The following is a 14,495-nucleotide window of genomic DNA, read 5'->3' as shown; positions in this document are numbered from 1 at the left end:
GCAGTGAGCAGCAGCGGTGCCGCGCTCGGGAATCAGTTGGTGATCTAACCCCCCAATTCCAACCCTTAATGCTGAGTGCCAAGCAGGGAGGCAATGGGTCCCATTTTTATAGTCTTTGGTATGACCCGGCCAGGGTTTGAACCCACAACCTTCCGGTCTCAGGGCGGACACTCTACCACTATGCCACTGAGCCGGTTAATAGTTGAGGTTCCACTGAGATGCGCTTTCTTCTCTGCTGTTCACTTCAAACACGCTCCATGCGAACACAATGCTCTCGTATCAGACGCTTGCTCGATCACCTGCTCGTTTGCTGTCACAATGTACCCTACACAAATCCGAAACATTTCTTCGCTATCGAGTTTACTCGCGCATGCGCAGTGATACTGACCGGCAGAATAACATCCAGTTGTTCCCAAAGATCTTTTTTCTGAAATAATTTTACGTTTACGGACTTAAGTAGGAGTCAAAATTTGGGTGCGTATTATACATGGGTACAGGCTTTTTTCCAGCATCAACATGCCATTTTTAGGGTGCGTATTATACATGGGGGCGCATTATACATGGAAAAAAACGGTACGTACTTTTTATCTATTACGTCACATCCGTTGGGGTGGGACAAACCAAACAAGGTAATGGGTGTTGCCAAACAAAAATAAACATATTCGATTCGCAAATCTGCCATGTTTATTACTCGGAGAGACTTATGTAGTCCAAACAACTCAAGGGTGTCGAAGTGGAGGGATCAAAATGTTCCGTTGTTCGCTGCATCAATCCAGACAACTCATTGCACAACATCAGAACCTCAAAGAAGTGCCTGGTCAAATTTAAATTTTTAAGCAGTGTTCCCACATCTGTGGGCAAAGTCCTGCTTGTTCAAGGAGTGTTTCAGAAATCTTTTGTAAATATAGAGAAGGATTCACCGAAAGACTTCGTTTCGTTGATGGTTCAGTTCCTTCAATCTATGGAAACGATGGACACGGTAAAGCGGTAAGCTTGAGATGATACAACAATAATAAACTGTACTTCACTTTGTCTATGCACTCGTTTTCATAGCATTAATGTCAGTCTTTCTGCTGATTTTGGAGCTGTCCGCTGTTTTCACTTATTGTGGGTGTATTTTGAGATGAATCAGATGAATTGCATCGAAGGTGCTGTATTATGCTTGAGGAACACAATAATGTGGTAAATGCATTCGTTAGCTTTTCTGTATTAGACATCACAAAACTCTGATTTGTCGTAATTTTTGCGCCGCACCAGACTACAATGCACAGGGTTCAAACCTTGAGCAAGAAGTAGCAGCTTGTAGTCCGGAAAATACGGTGTGCGCGTGCACCCACGCATGCACACACACAACATAATGAAAGCAGCCTTAAAGTGTACCTGTGCTGGCATGTTATCAGTGAGGCCGCCATGCAGTTAGGCCGGCTGAGTATCCGCCTCCTCTCCCCGGAGATGCTACAGATGGGACGGCTAGAGCCATACTGCAGGCCCTCATCCAGATGCTGAAATGTCAAAAAATCATCAGGGGAGGCACGGTTGGCTTCACTGTGGTTAGTCCCGGGTGGGGCCGCTGAAGAGCAACAAAGAGGAAAGGCCAAAGCCGAGCAGTCGCGCTCCACTTTGCACTGTGTGTGTGTGTGTGTGTGTGTGTTTGTGTGTTACGGACGCTCCTGCAATTGGACAAAATCTACCATGGAGACTATTTCGAACAACAAAGTCAAAATTGTGGGTGGAGAAAAAATGAAAGTGCGATACTGGTCTAATTGGTCAGGCTGGAAGAGCATTTGGTCATTAGGAGGAATTAAGCCATGGTGTGCAAACATTATGCTTCTCAACAATGACAGAAGCCGGCGCAATGCGATCACTCGGCAGGTTTTACAGGCCCGTTAAATAATCTACGACCTTTATGAGACCAGCAGGAATTGCCAGCCATTTGGAGCAATTTAGCTCCTCCTTTACCCCCACCATCACACACTCCCCAACAAGCGACTGCTGCCAATGCAAAATCCAAAATCTGCACTTGAAAATAAATAAAGAAATAAAAGAGGACAGATCCACTTTCAAACAAGAGCAGATACATCTTTCACATGACAACGTACAAGCATCTCTCATTGGGAGATGATTTCTGTGTTTCTGGCACACAGCAGCACACGTGGCTATACACTACGCTCACTCAGATGCAACCACACTCACACTCTCACACACAGTACACTTTTCTTGGAAAACAAATAGAATCGAACTTTATTCTCATAGCGGTACAACTTGTTTCTTTTATAAAGATTATAAAGATTTTTTCTTTTCCCGTCACAGTTTTGCAATGTTTTTCTGGCCCGTGCACGCGCTTACATTTGATGGGCATTCGGAATCTCGGGTGATTCTCGAGTGATCCTCGGAAACATCTCACCTAATGGACCCAAGAAGTTAGAGCAGCCCCTGTCTCACCTTTGACTGGACTTGGAGGTGTGTTCCTTCGGCAGACGGACATTTCTTGCCTCAACGGCGCAGTGCTTGCTCACATAGGAGCGCGCTTCTTGTCGCGCTCTATATGGAAGGAATCTTCAGATAAAGTCTGCTGTGAATCGTTGCTGTCGTAGAATCAAAATCGCTTATGGTTTGAAGTTCTGCAGCTGGTGCTGGAACCCCGGGTTGGGCCGACTAGAAGGCCTCGCCAGCTTCACCTGGCGGTAGGCCTCGTCAAACGCAAGCCCTTCACTCTGCATCAAATAGGCCGTGACGATTGCGGCGGAGCGTGACACGCCGGCGTTGCAGTGGACAAGAACCACACCATCCTGAAGGCACAGGGAGAAAAGCAGCTTTGGTCTGACCGTTGATATTAGACGTAAAAATTAGATGCAGAGCTTTTTAAGCTACGTACCGTATTTTCCGCGTCATAAAGCGCTTCGGGTTAAAAGGTGCAGACTGAATTCTTGGGGCTTTTCTTTTTTTTAATCCACACATAGGGCGCACCGCATTATAGGACGCATGCATGCCATGACTTACGGTAAACGAAAAACATCACGGGAGCAAGACAGTGTTGTACTTTATTCGACTATTTAACCATGTACTCTACTATGGTCACATTATTGGTAATCGATATTCATATGCAAATCCATCCAAGTCCTCATCTTCTGTAACCAAATTAAACAGTTCGCCATTATATATGCCAAGTTCCTTCTTGTCGTTGTCTCGTCGTTGTCACGTTGCTCTTCTGCAATGATCCTGGCTTTTCGGGAAGCTTGAATTGTGCCTCGTAAGCATGTCCATTTTAGAGGGTCCTAATGCAGTTTTCTTTGCACAAATGCTAGTATTATTTATCAATGATGGCGGAGGTACGTACTCTACGTGTTAAGAACAGACCTCTGATTGGTTTACCACCCCGATCTGCATAAAATGTAATGTTCTCTGATTGCTTCATTGGGTCTACAGAATATGCCTGTATACCACGTCTCTGTGTGGCGGAAGCCACACAAAACAACTTTATAGATTTGCACAAATTTATTTATCAAAGGCAGCGGAGGTACATACTCTACGTGTACTCTACTCTGTGGCGGAAGTCACGCAAAACAACTTTACGGATTTGCACAAACGATAGTACAGTAATCCCTCGTTTATCGCGGATAATTGGTTCCAAGACCACCAGCGATAGGTGAAAATCCACAAGGTAGTGTCACCCTCTCATTTTTAACAGACGTACATTTTTTGTGTACCAATAAATCTATATCAAATCATATACGTAAGTGCATATGTTATTATTAGAACATTAACATAGTTTCAAACATGTAAATACTATATTAATAGCATAAATGACATACAGAAAATAATGTGTAAATAATATAAATATAAATATGATACATGTGTGTGTTGTGTTTGTAACATATGTAGATATAGCTAAAGTATACATACTGTAAATATGTTTCTAGAATTATTATTATTATAACAACTTTTTTATAACAAGGTGCAAGTGTACATACTGTAAATATGTTTTTAGAACTCTTTTATTATAACAAGGTACAATACTGTAAATATGTTTTTAGAACTCTTATTATTAGAACTTTAGAACAAGGCACAAGTGTACGTACTGCAATTGTGTGAGCACTCCCTGCCTTCTGCTGGCGTGCGGGCAACTTTCGTGCCAAAATTCCTCAATTTAGAATTTTTATTTGTAATTTTTTTTTTTTGGGGTGTCCGCGATGTACTGAAGCCGCGATAAATGAACTGCGGTATAGTAAGGGAATACTGTACCGTAATTTTCGGACTATAAATCCCGTATTTTTTCATAGCTTGGGTGGGGGGGGGCGGTCTACTTATAATGAGGAGCGACTTATATGTGAATCTTTTCAAAAATGTTTCCCCCCAAAAAAAGTGAAACCGTGACAAAAAAAACACAATGTAGCAAGGGATTACTGTAATTTGAATTTCAAGTGACGTCAGCAGCGTGGCGCGGCGGTTGTTTACAAAAAGGACAAAGATTGATCACGGGATGTTGAAGATGACGAAGGGCCCCACGTACTACCGGCATCAATAGCGGCTTTGTTTCTAAGTGACACGGAGGACGAAGAGTTTGAAGGATTTAAGGATTTGGAGTAACAGAAGGTTTGAAAATCTATTATGGCTTTTACGCACGCCCAGTCCTACAATACGGAGCTCTCTTTCACCTCCGTGGATTGAAGTCGGGGGCCGGCCGGGTGGCTGTCCGGGACGGTGGATGGGGCTCGGACATGGCTTTTACGCATGCCCGGTCCTACTCTACGGAGCTCTCTTTCACCTCCGTGGATAGAAGTCGGGGGCCGGCGCTTGGCCGGGTGGCTGTCCGGGGACGGTGGATGGGGCTTGGTCATGGCTTTTACGCACGCCCGGTCCTATTCTATGATCTCTCTTCCACCTCCGTGGCTGGAAGTCCACGCCGCCACACGCCTGGAAGTTTGTTTTGTTACATAAAGAGCCGTTTACCAAACCCACGTCTATCCTCGTACTTTGTTAACACTACAATATAGTTATGTACTACATCTGTGGAATAACGACGAGGCTGACGTCAGGGCGCACGCACGGCGTTGTTGACAAAGGACGAGGAATTTGATCGATGGATTCAATGATTTGGAGTGACACAGATGGTTTGATAATATGATTGCTTATATAATAGTTATTTGATATATAATTTATATATCGTTATATGGGCCTGTGGAATATTTTGAAGTGCAAGCGCCGTGAGCGGCACGCACCCATTGTTGACAAAGGACGATCAATGGATTTAATAAATTGGAGTGACACAGATGGTTTTATAAACGATTTATTTATGTAACAGTTTTTTTTAATGACTCTGAATGTTATGTCAGGCCCGTTCTCAGCTCTTCGTTTGTGTTTACGTCAAGTTAGCATACCTATCGTTTAGCCTGTTGTTGCTCGTTCATGTCTGTTCTTGGTGTTGGATTTTGTCGAATACATTTCCCCCCAAAATGCGACTCATACTCCGGAGCGACTTATATGTTTTTTTTCACGTTATTGTGCATTTTATGGCTAATGCGACCTACATTCCGGAGCGACTTTTAGTCCGAAAATTACGGTATTTATTTATCAATGGCAGCGGAGGTACGTACTCTACGTGTTACGTACAGTCCTCTGTTTTTTCGCCCCATCTACGTAAAACATAATGTCCTCTGATTTGTTCATCGGGTCTACATATTACGCCTGTATATTGCGGAAGCCACACGAAACAACTTTACAGATTTTGGAATTTGGTCCACACAAAAGGTGCGCCTTATTAAAAGGCGCACCTTCGTTTTTTGAGAAAATTAAAGGCTTTAGTGCGCCTTATGGTGCAGAAAATACGGTACTCAACTTGCAAAGAGTTCAAGCGATTCATGGACTTGCGACAGTGTCGGGTTTTGAGGCGCCACATAGGCACAATATACTCAAGTGTATTATTCCTAAGTGAACTGCAAAAACATGGCAACTGTGCATGATCACATTGCTGACGCAGCTTCTGATTTTCATTCGTAGCCGGCCGTCCATTGACTCCACCCGCCTCTTGTGAAACAACATGATGAATGGACAGTGTGCATTGGCTGATTGAGCGCATACTAAAGCTGGGCACTGAGAGCCAATTGCAAGTACTCCCCTGAGACACAGCTGGTGAGTGCATTTGGATGAATTCTCCCCACATATGTGTTACCTGTTCCCGGGCTTGATCTATAAACGAGCCGCACTCCTTCAGGTATGAAGTGATCTCCGTGTCGGGGAGGTCCAGGATCTGGACGGTCTTGTAGAGCAGCTGATGCGGGAAAAGGTTGGCCACGCCATAGGCCACGTTTAGCACGTGTGACACCTGCAAAGCGAAAATGAGGCACCTTGAGCAAATGAGCCTCCATTGTGAAGGAGGGCCCTTGTGATCGCACAACGGCTTTGACGAGAGCAAGAAAATTAAGCAGCTGTGTGTGTGTCTGGGGGGGGGGGGCGCTTCGGGGACAGACGGAGTGTTTATTATGAGACAGATGGCATTGATTCAGTTTGTTGTCCATGTCTACCCTCTCACTTAATTTGACTTTACCTCGGAGGCCTCCTTCCTCTCCTCGAGTCTCTTGACATAACGCAGCTCATGTTCCTTCTTTTGCATATTCAAGATTCAAGAGTTTTTATTCGCCATGTTTGAGCGTGCCAAACAAGGAATTTGACTTCGGTAAATGACACCCTCTGTTCAACATTTAGGTGACTAACACTCAGGACATGTGAAAAATGGCAAATATTCTCAAACATCATGATCTTAAACTCCCAAAAGGGCAAGGAAAAACTCAAAACTCCAGCTAGGGGAAATGAGAAACCTTGAGAAGAGACCACAGATGGGAAGGTCCCTCTTCCAGGATGACGAGGCTGCAATGGATGCAGCGAGGACACATAGTACAAACGGTGTAGATAAATCCAAAAAAGGTGTGGAGAGCAGTATGTTATTGCACAGTAATGACTCTGAGACTCTAAGAGTGGTGTGAGTTCATCAGAGCAACAGCCTGGGGAAAGAAGCTGTCTCTGTGTCTGCTGGTTTTAGCGTACCGAGCTCTGTAACGCCGTCCGGAGAGGAGTAGTTCAAACAGACTGCAACCTGGGTGAGAAGGGTCTGTAGAGATGTTCCTTGCACGTTTCCTGGTCCTGGCCAGGTACAAGTCTTGGATAGATGGGAGGTTGATTCCAATGATCTTTTCTGCAGTCCTGATTGTCCGTTGCAGTCTGCGCTTGTCTTGTTTGGAGGCCAACCCAAACCAGAGTGATGGAGGTGCAGAGGACAGATATACCTCCTTGCCAATTTTGTACAGAGACTTGAGTACTGTTCGCAAACATTAGTGGGACTGTTTTGTGTAACTAAACGGATTTCAAAGGCCAGCCCATGCTTGGTAGGTCAGAACGAAACCTGTTACCAATCTGTAGGCATAGCGTACTCATCAGCATCTCAGATGAGTGTGATGCGTTTTATTTTTGTCATATTATTAGCGGCTCGGTAGCGCACTGGGTAGTACGTCCGCCTCACAGTTAGGAGGGTGCGGGTTCGATTCCACCTCCGGCCCTCCCTGTGTGGAGTTTGCATGTTCTCCCCGGGCCCGCGTGGGTTTTCTCCGGGCACTCCGGTTTCCTCCCACATCCCAAAAACATGCTTGGTAGGCTTATTGAGCACTCCAAATTGTCCCTAGGTGCGAGTGCGAATGGTTGTTTGTCTCTGTGTGCCCTGCGATTGGCTGGCAACCGGTTCAGGGTGTCCCCCGGCTACTGCCTGATGGCGCTGGGATAGGCTCCAGCACACCCGCGACCCCCGTGGGGACTAAGCCGTACGGAAAATGGATGAATGGATGGATATTAGAAAAATACCAATTGTGAACTGCTCCAGATAATGCCCAAATAGTATTGATGGCTTGTATAAGGCAACAGTATTAACAAATGGATTAAATCCAGCAGGATTTAAGGGACCAAATGTACAGCCCAGTATGGTTCTGTGCTGTGTGTGTGTGTGTATAAAAGGCACTCACACTTCACTCTATTTGAAGTCACACTGGCAATAAAAACAGGAGTGCCAAATGAGTAAAATGATGACTGCGGTGTACTCACAGAGCACCATGAGTGTTGTGTTCAGCAAATGGAGAGCAGCGGTCCAATGTGAATGACACTTTTGTGGCTCATTTATGGGGCGCGGCTGCAGCGGTCGACGCGTAAGAGCCGATTCGAGGGGGTCAGCAAATACACTCGAGTGCTCGTTTCTCTCGCTCTTAACGGCGCCACATCTGCTTGGGAAGAAAGGTAGGCGCAATGCAAATGTGGTCCAAATCAGCAACCCCGACCACTCCGGCCGATGGCCTCATCTACGTTTGCGCGCATTAGCATGCTAGCATGTGATCGATGGCGTTAATTACTGTGCAGCGTGTCACAGGTGCACGCTGGAATTAAATTACAACAGTCAGTTAGTGTGATGAGGAACCTAACAGGCTGCGCAAACGAAAGTCAAAGAGGACATCTGCATTTTTTCTGGTTTTGTAGACATTTGATGGTGATGTGGCATTCATCCTCGTTGGTGACTTTATGAAATAACTACTTCAGACCTATCTTGACTCAGCAGTTGAATTTGTAACATTTCTAAACTGCGAACTAAATTGATTGGAAATCAATCTCTTCCATTGAAATGCTCCCTGTGCTCGCATGGGTTTCCTTCTAGTGCTCCGATTTTCTCCCACATTGCAAAAACACGCATGGTAGGCCGATATAGCGCTCCAAAGTGCCCATAGTTGCGAGTGTGAGTGAAGATGGTTGTTCATCTTTGTGATCATCCGTCTCATGAGCTTCGACAACAAGTAAGAAACAGCCAGCTCGTGCCTTTTCAGGCAGAACAAGGCGAGGTATGAAACCGATCGTCCCCGGAGCAGTCCTGGGATCATTTACTCCCTCTACTGAGCGGAATCGACACTGCACGAGTCGACGTCTATTCTCATCTCACGTCTCGGCACGTGATCGTAACATGGCAAGGACGCGCCAGCCTTGTTGATTATAACACACACATTCCCACCTCCACTGTCTTCAACACTGACCTGGTATCGTTGCAAAATGTCCATGTCATGGGCCACATCCTGAGAGGCTGAAAGAGAATGGGAAAAAAAAGTGAGAAGTGTTTGAAGCCAAACTGAGACTTTTCTGCACTTTCAAATTCCCGTATTTTCCGGACTATAAGGCGCACCGGACTATGAGGCGCACCTTCAATAAATGGCCTATTTTAAAACTTTGTCCATATATAAGGCGCACCGGACTATAAGGTTGTCCTCCCCCACCGTCTGTTGTCTTCCGGGTTAGAGCACGCTGGCGTCAGATTTATTGACTGCCGCTTCTGTCCCGGACCGTGTGAGTTACCGTTTTTTTCCATGTATAATGCGCAAAATTTAACTAATTCATTGTCCTAAAATCTGGGGTGCGCATTATACATGGGTACAAAAAAAAAAAAAAAAAAGATTATTATTGTTTTTTTTTAATCCAGAGATGATATGGAGGCCGCCATTACAGAGGCGCTTTCTTCTCTGGTGTTCACTTCAAACACGCTCCATACGAACACAATGCTCTCGTATCAGACGCTTGCTCGATCACCTGCTCGTTTGCTGTGACAATGTACCCTACACAAATCCGAAACATTTCTTTGCTATCGAGTTTGCTAGCGCATGCGCAGTGATACTGACCGGCAGAATAACATCCGGTTGTTCCCAAAGATTACCGTTTTTTTCCGTGTATAGTGCGCAAAATATAACTAATTTATTGTCCTAAAATCTGGGGTGCGCATTATACATGGGTACAAAAAAAAATTTAATTTAATTTTTTTTTTTTTTTTTTTAAAGTCCCAATGATCGTCACACACGCAGGGAGGCAATGGGTCCCATTTTTATAGTCTTTGGTATGGTCTTAACTAGGCTGGATGTAATTTTTTTTGTTGGCGTTGATTTCTCCGACTGCCCGTAAACGCACCACCGCGCTAGAGGAAAGAGGCGTGCCGGGCGCTCACTGTCGCATTGCTTAAAGAGTGCCTTTGTGTTTTAGGATGAACAGCAGAGACCAAAGGAACAAGGCAGTGTTGTGAAATAAAATATTATCTGTAATACGCATTTTGTTATTTGCTGATTGAAACTGCTAATTAAACTGTGAATTGAAACTAATAGGAAGAAAACAACTCTCGCTCTTTATATAGCTGACGTGTCTTGCGCAGCCGTTCTGTGCATTTTATTTCACAACACTTTGCCTTCTTCCTTTCTTCTCTGCTGTTCACTTCAAACACGCTCCATGCGACCGCAATGCTCTCGTATCAGACGCTTGCTCGATCGCCTGCTCGTTTGCTGTCTGTCACAATGTACCCTACACAAATCCGAAACATTTGTTGCGGCTCCGAGTCACGACGAGGGGCAAGTTTTGGTTTCCAAGGGTGTTTTTATTCCTCTTCAACGTCTCTCCCATACAGAGCCGCCTTTTTCACGTCCGCACGCGTCTTTCCCGTGCGCGCACGGAGCGCGGTGGTGCGTTTACGGGCAGTCGGAGAAATCAACGCCAACAAAAAAAATTACATCCAGCCTAGTTAAGACCATACCAAAGACTATAAAAATGGGACCCATTGCCTCCCTGCGTGTGTGACGATCATTGGGACTTAAAAAAAAAAAAAAAAATTTTTTTTTTTTAAATTCATAAAAATTGGGTGCGTATTATACATGGGTACAGGCTTTTTTCCAGCATCAGCATGCCATTTTTAGGGTGCGTATTATACATGGGGGCGCACTATACACGGAAAAAAACGGTATCTTTTTTCTGAAATAATTTTACATTTACGGACTTAAGTAGGAGTCGAAATTTGGGTGCGTATTATACATGGGTACTGGCTTTTTTACAGCATCAACATGCCATTTTTAGGGTGCGTATTATACATGGGGGCGCATTATACATGGAAAAAAACGGTACTTGTTTTTCGTTTTCAGTACTATCACATAAACAACAATATTATCAAACCATTTGTGTCACTCCAAATCATTAAATCCATCGATCAAATTTCTCATCTTTTATCGATCGTCCTTTGTCAACAATGCCATGTGCCGCGGCGCAGTTCAAATTATTCCACAGGCCCATACAACGATATATAAATTATATTTTAAATAACTATCACATAAACAACAATATCATCAAACCATTTGTGTCACTCCAAATCATTAAATCCATCGATCAAATTTCTCGTCCTTTATGTCATCCTGGTGACAGAGGACATGTCCAGAGGATATGGCGCTTTAAAGTGTTAATTACTTTATTTGATTTTTTCTCTCTATTTTTCATGTTTTGAATATGTTCAAGATAAAGATATCAAAGCATGTGAAGTGATCAACTATACTAAAAATAACATGTGAAGTGGTCAACTATACTTGTAAGTGATCTGTTAATGATCAAGTAAAAATTTCTGAAAAAAACATATATAAGTCGCTCCTGAGTATAAGTCGCAAAACTATGAAAAAAAACGCGACTTATAGTCCGAAAATTACGGTATATATTTTAACTCTGATTTAGTAATCTATAAAAAGAAATTGTGTCATGCGCCGTGCCACCTGTCATCTCTTGGTAACAATGGTCACTCCATCTCCATGGTTACCGCTCACAGCCACGCCATCAAGTTAATCACTGCTCTTACCTATTACCGGTCCACTACTTAAACGTCACACTCCTGTCACTCCATTGTCAGATCGACCCATGAGCTACCTGTCCGTCCCTGTGCCTTGTGTTTGTTGTAGTCTGTCTGATTCCCAGTTGTCGACCCAGTTCTATGTTGTGACCGACCAAGCTCGTCCGCCGCCCGTCTTGATCACTTGCCCGTCTCACGACCAAGCCCGATCGGCGCCATCCCCGACTACTCACCCGTCTCACGACCAAGCCCGAACGCCGCCTGTCCCGACCCGTGTCACGACGCCAACTCAGTCCGATCCAACTCCCAACTCCCCAAATAAAACAGTGTGTCGCATTTAGTCGTGCTGCTCGTCTGTCAAACCTGACACATTGACTACCAAATGAATTGTTAGTTGGCGCCCTACTACTATCATCAATACCATCTCGGGGCATTTTCCACCTTCTGAGGTAGTATTCGAGCCGTATCAGAGACAGGACGTTAACTGTATGTACTGGGAGACAATTTGCGTTAAGTCAAAAATGTTCAGTGCGTTGTGTTGGTACATGTCGGCAAAAAAAAGTGCAATAGTCAATTGATCCTCAGAGAACAACTGAAGCGATTGTCTTTTATAAAAATGGATAAGGAGAGTTGAAAGTGTGTGTGGCTTTCACGGAGTAAGTGTGTCATCCTGAAATGAGTTTGCTCAGAAAAGAGAACGAAAAAAAAAAAAATCCCAGAAAATCCCAGCAGAGTACTAAACGAGCGGTGTCGTGTCGCGGCGCGTACTGCCGCTGATTGGCTGACGTCAAGGAAAAATGAGCGGCACTCCAATGCTGTTAGCGCCAACGCGCCATAAAGACAATATTCCCTTTTACTGAGCCGAACAGATGCAATATTTATATTGATCCCCGCTGACGGGTCGTCTCGTCTGCGAGGTGGAGTGCCACGTGTGCGTTTACGAAACCGAACGGCCATGCCGAGCTGTGAGGGAGTTCAATGTCAGGCTCAAGGACACTCAAGCAGAATGTGGATGGACAACAGCGTCAGGGCTTTTGGGTTTTGTTTCCTTTCTTTAATAAAAAAAGTCATGGAGTGATGTTGCGTAGACATAGATAAACTTGTCATGTAGGCCCTACAGCGCTCAATGCTACGATATGCAGTAAAAGAGACTTAACCGATGCAGGTAAGCTCCAGTTAAGTTTCTGTTAGGGTGGTGCTCACTCTAACTTATTTTGCAAGAACCACACGGGAAACAAGTAAGTCCTTTTAGACACCTGCAGGTGGAGAGTCCATTCGTCGCTGTGTGTACAGCGATGATCGAATGAGGTCGGACTCAGGCCTCATGCAGGAGCATTTTTATTGAGTTAGAGAGTCAGCTTTATTGTCAAGTCCTTCATGCCAAGAGAAACAGAGTGGGGGTGAGAGTGGACAGGATGGGGTTGAAGCCCATGGCCTGCTGACCAAAGCATAGCAGGGGTTCTTTTACGACGTTGTGTAAACAAAGCAACTTTGATTGTTTCCTCTGCAACTAGTCAATCAGTTCAGAAGATCTTAGCACTTTGTTCTACTACTTTTGTTAAGACAGGACAAGATAGGTATATTATGACAGGTTACATTCCAACATAATCATACAATGAAGATAATCTGTAAACCCTAACAGTTTCTTACCCAGCAGCAAGAAGGGTCGGACCACTCCAACTTGAAGGTCCAGACTTTTATCCTCCACAAATCCGCATCCGTTGGCGTCCTCAAGCTCCTCTACTTGTGTGCTGCCATCGGTGCTTCTTTCCAACAGCTTCCTCCCCGTCACCGTGGTAACGCGGGTGCACTGTTTCCTCAGGCGGCTTTTGGAGAAGCCCTGGATCTCCCCGGACAATGAATGCATTGCACGAGGGTCAAGCAGAGCTCGAGACACACAATGGACGAACTGAACAAATTTAAAAAGAAAGCATTTTTTTTTGTTTTACTGTCATTAATTGTATCTATGAACACATTGCAAGGTAAGCAAACGATGTTACAATATAAATATTGAACATGTGCGATTTGTTGCAATTCCAAGTATGTACTTACAATTTACACTCCAAATTACACTTTGTTTCTTGATTGAAATCAGCAGGTTTATTTCCCCTTTACCAAACTTTTAGTGAGTTCTAGGGATGGGCAAAATTCAAGGTACTAGGCTTGGACCAAATCATAGCTTTGCAGTGAGTTGAAAGATTATTCGTGTACCCACCTTGTTGAAAATATAGAAGACTATTAATGACACGACATGCAACTAAAACAATCGAGGTCCCTAGACTTTGCGTAACGTTAAATCAGCTGATGTTTATTCTACATAGAGAAAAGTGGAATACTTACCAGCGACGTTAGAAACGGTCAACATTCCGGAAAAGCCGGAAGTACGCAGCGCATGATGCGTTCACATTTAGAGAAAAGTAGGAATGCTGACGATCGTACATAGAGTAAGTGTCAGCTCTAAAGACTGGATAAAGTTACTTTATTTTATGGGCGGTCTGTGACTCACAAATTATCCGGGTCCTTAAGTAGCAAGCAGTTCACACGACCGCCACCATGCATGACTGCTGGTGGGGTTTTTTTCTTCCCAGAAATGCCGTTGCTTTTAAGTTAAAGTTAAGTTAAAGTCACAATGATCGTCACACACACATCTGGGTGTGGTGAAATTTGTCCTCTGCATTTAACCCATCCCCATGTGATTCTAATCCATCCCCTGGGGGAGAGGGGAGCAGTGAGCAGCAGCGGTGCCGCGCTCGGGAATCATTTGGTGATCTTTTCCAACAAATGTTACTTGACACATACATTGCAAAAAAAAAAAATCACCTTTAGTCTCGTCCGT

General features: G+C 44.4%; 2 protein-coding genes across 5 annotated transcripts in view; both read right to left on the bottom strand.

Moving 5' to 3' along the window:
- The window catches only part of LOC133157994 (uncharacterized), a 45,598-nt gene extending 43,504 nt beyond the window's left edge, over positions 1-2,094 (bottom strand). Inside the window, exon 1 of the mRNA XM_061284727.1 lies at positions 1,381-2,094. The gene's annotated coding sequence lies outside the window, so the exon portion shown is untranslated. The remainder of the gene's footprint in view (positions 1-1,380) is intronic.
- A 207-nt stretch (positions 2,095-2,301) lies between these two features.
- Positions 2,302-14,253, bottom strand: LOC133157997 (dual specificity protein phosphatase 19-like). Of its 4 annotated transcripts, XM_061284731.1 has the most exons (6): positions 13,875-13,997; positions 13,712-13,791; positions 13,310-13,568; positions 9,057-9,103; positions 6,170-6,322; positions 2,302-2,789 (listed from the first exon to the last, which is right to left on the bottom strand). In XM_061284731.1, exons 3-6 carry the CDS (start codon positions 13,524-13,526, stop codon positions 2,607-2,609), a joined length of 600 nt encoding a protein of 199 aa, XP_061140715.1. In that variant the 5' UTR covers positions 13,527-13,568; positions 13,712-13,791; positions 13,875-13,997; the 3' UTR covers positions 2,302-2,606. The 4 variants fall into 4 exon arrangements, with proteins under 4 accessions (XP_061140715.1, XP_061140717.1, XP_061140716.1 ...); XM_061284733.1 differs by lacking the exon at positions 13,712-13,791 and having other exon boundaries at positions 13,875-13,960; XM_061284732.1 differs by lacking the exon at positions 13,875-13,997 and having other exon boundaries at positions 13,712-13,868.
- Positions 14,254-14,495: the final 242 nt, after the last annotated feature.

The sequence above is a fragment of the Syngnathus typhle genome, linkage group LG8 (genome assembly GCF_033458585.1).
Source record: "Syngnathus typhle isolate RoL2023-S1 ecotype Sweden linkage group LG8, RoL_Styp_1.0, whole genome shotgun sequence".
Lineage (NCBI taxonomy): Eukaryota > Metazoa > Chordata > Actinopteri > Syngnathiformes > Syngnathidae > Syngnathus > Syngnathus typhle.
Note: the sequence above shows the minus strand (reverse complement) of the source record. Positions and strands in the feature narration are given on the sequence as shown.

Excerpts from the sequence above, each read along its gene's own strand:
- LOC133157997 (XM_061284730.1), bottom strand. The coding sequence starts at position 13,526 with ATGCATTCATTGTCCGGGGAGATCCAGGGCTTCTCCAAAAGCCGCCTG. Across the intron at positions 9,104-13,309 it reads CCGACCCTTCTTGCTGCTGG|CCTCTCAGGATGTGGCCCAT; the intron begins GTAAGAAACTGT and ends ATTCTCTTTCAG. Across the intron at positions 6,323-9,056 it reads ACATTTTGCAACGATACCAG|GTGTCACACGTGCTAAACGT; the intron begins GTCAGTGTTGAA and ends TTCGCTTTGCAG.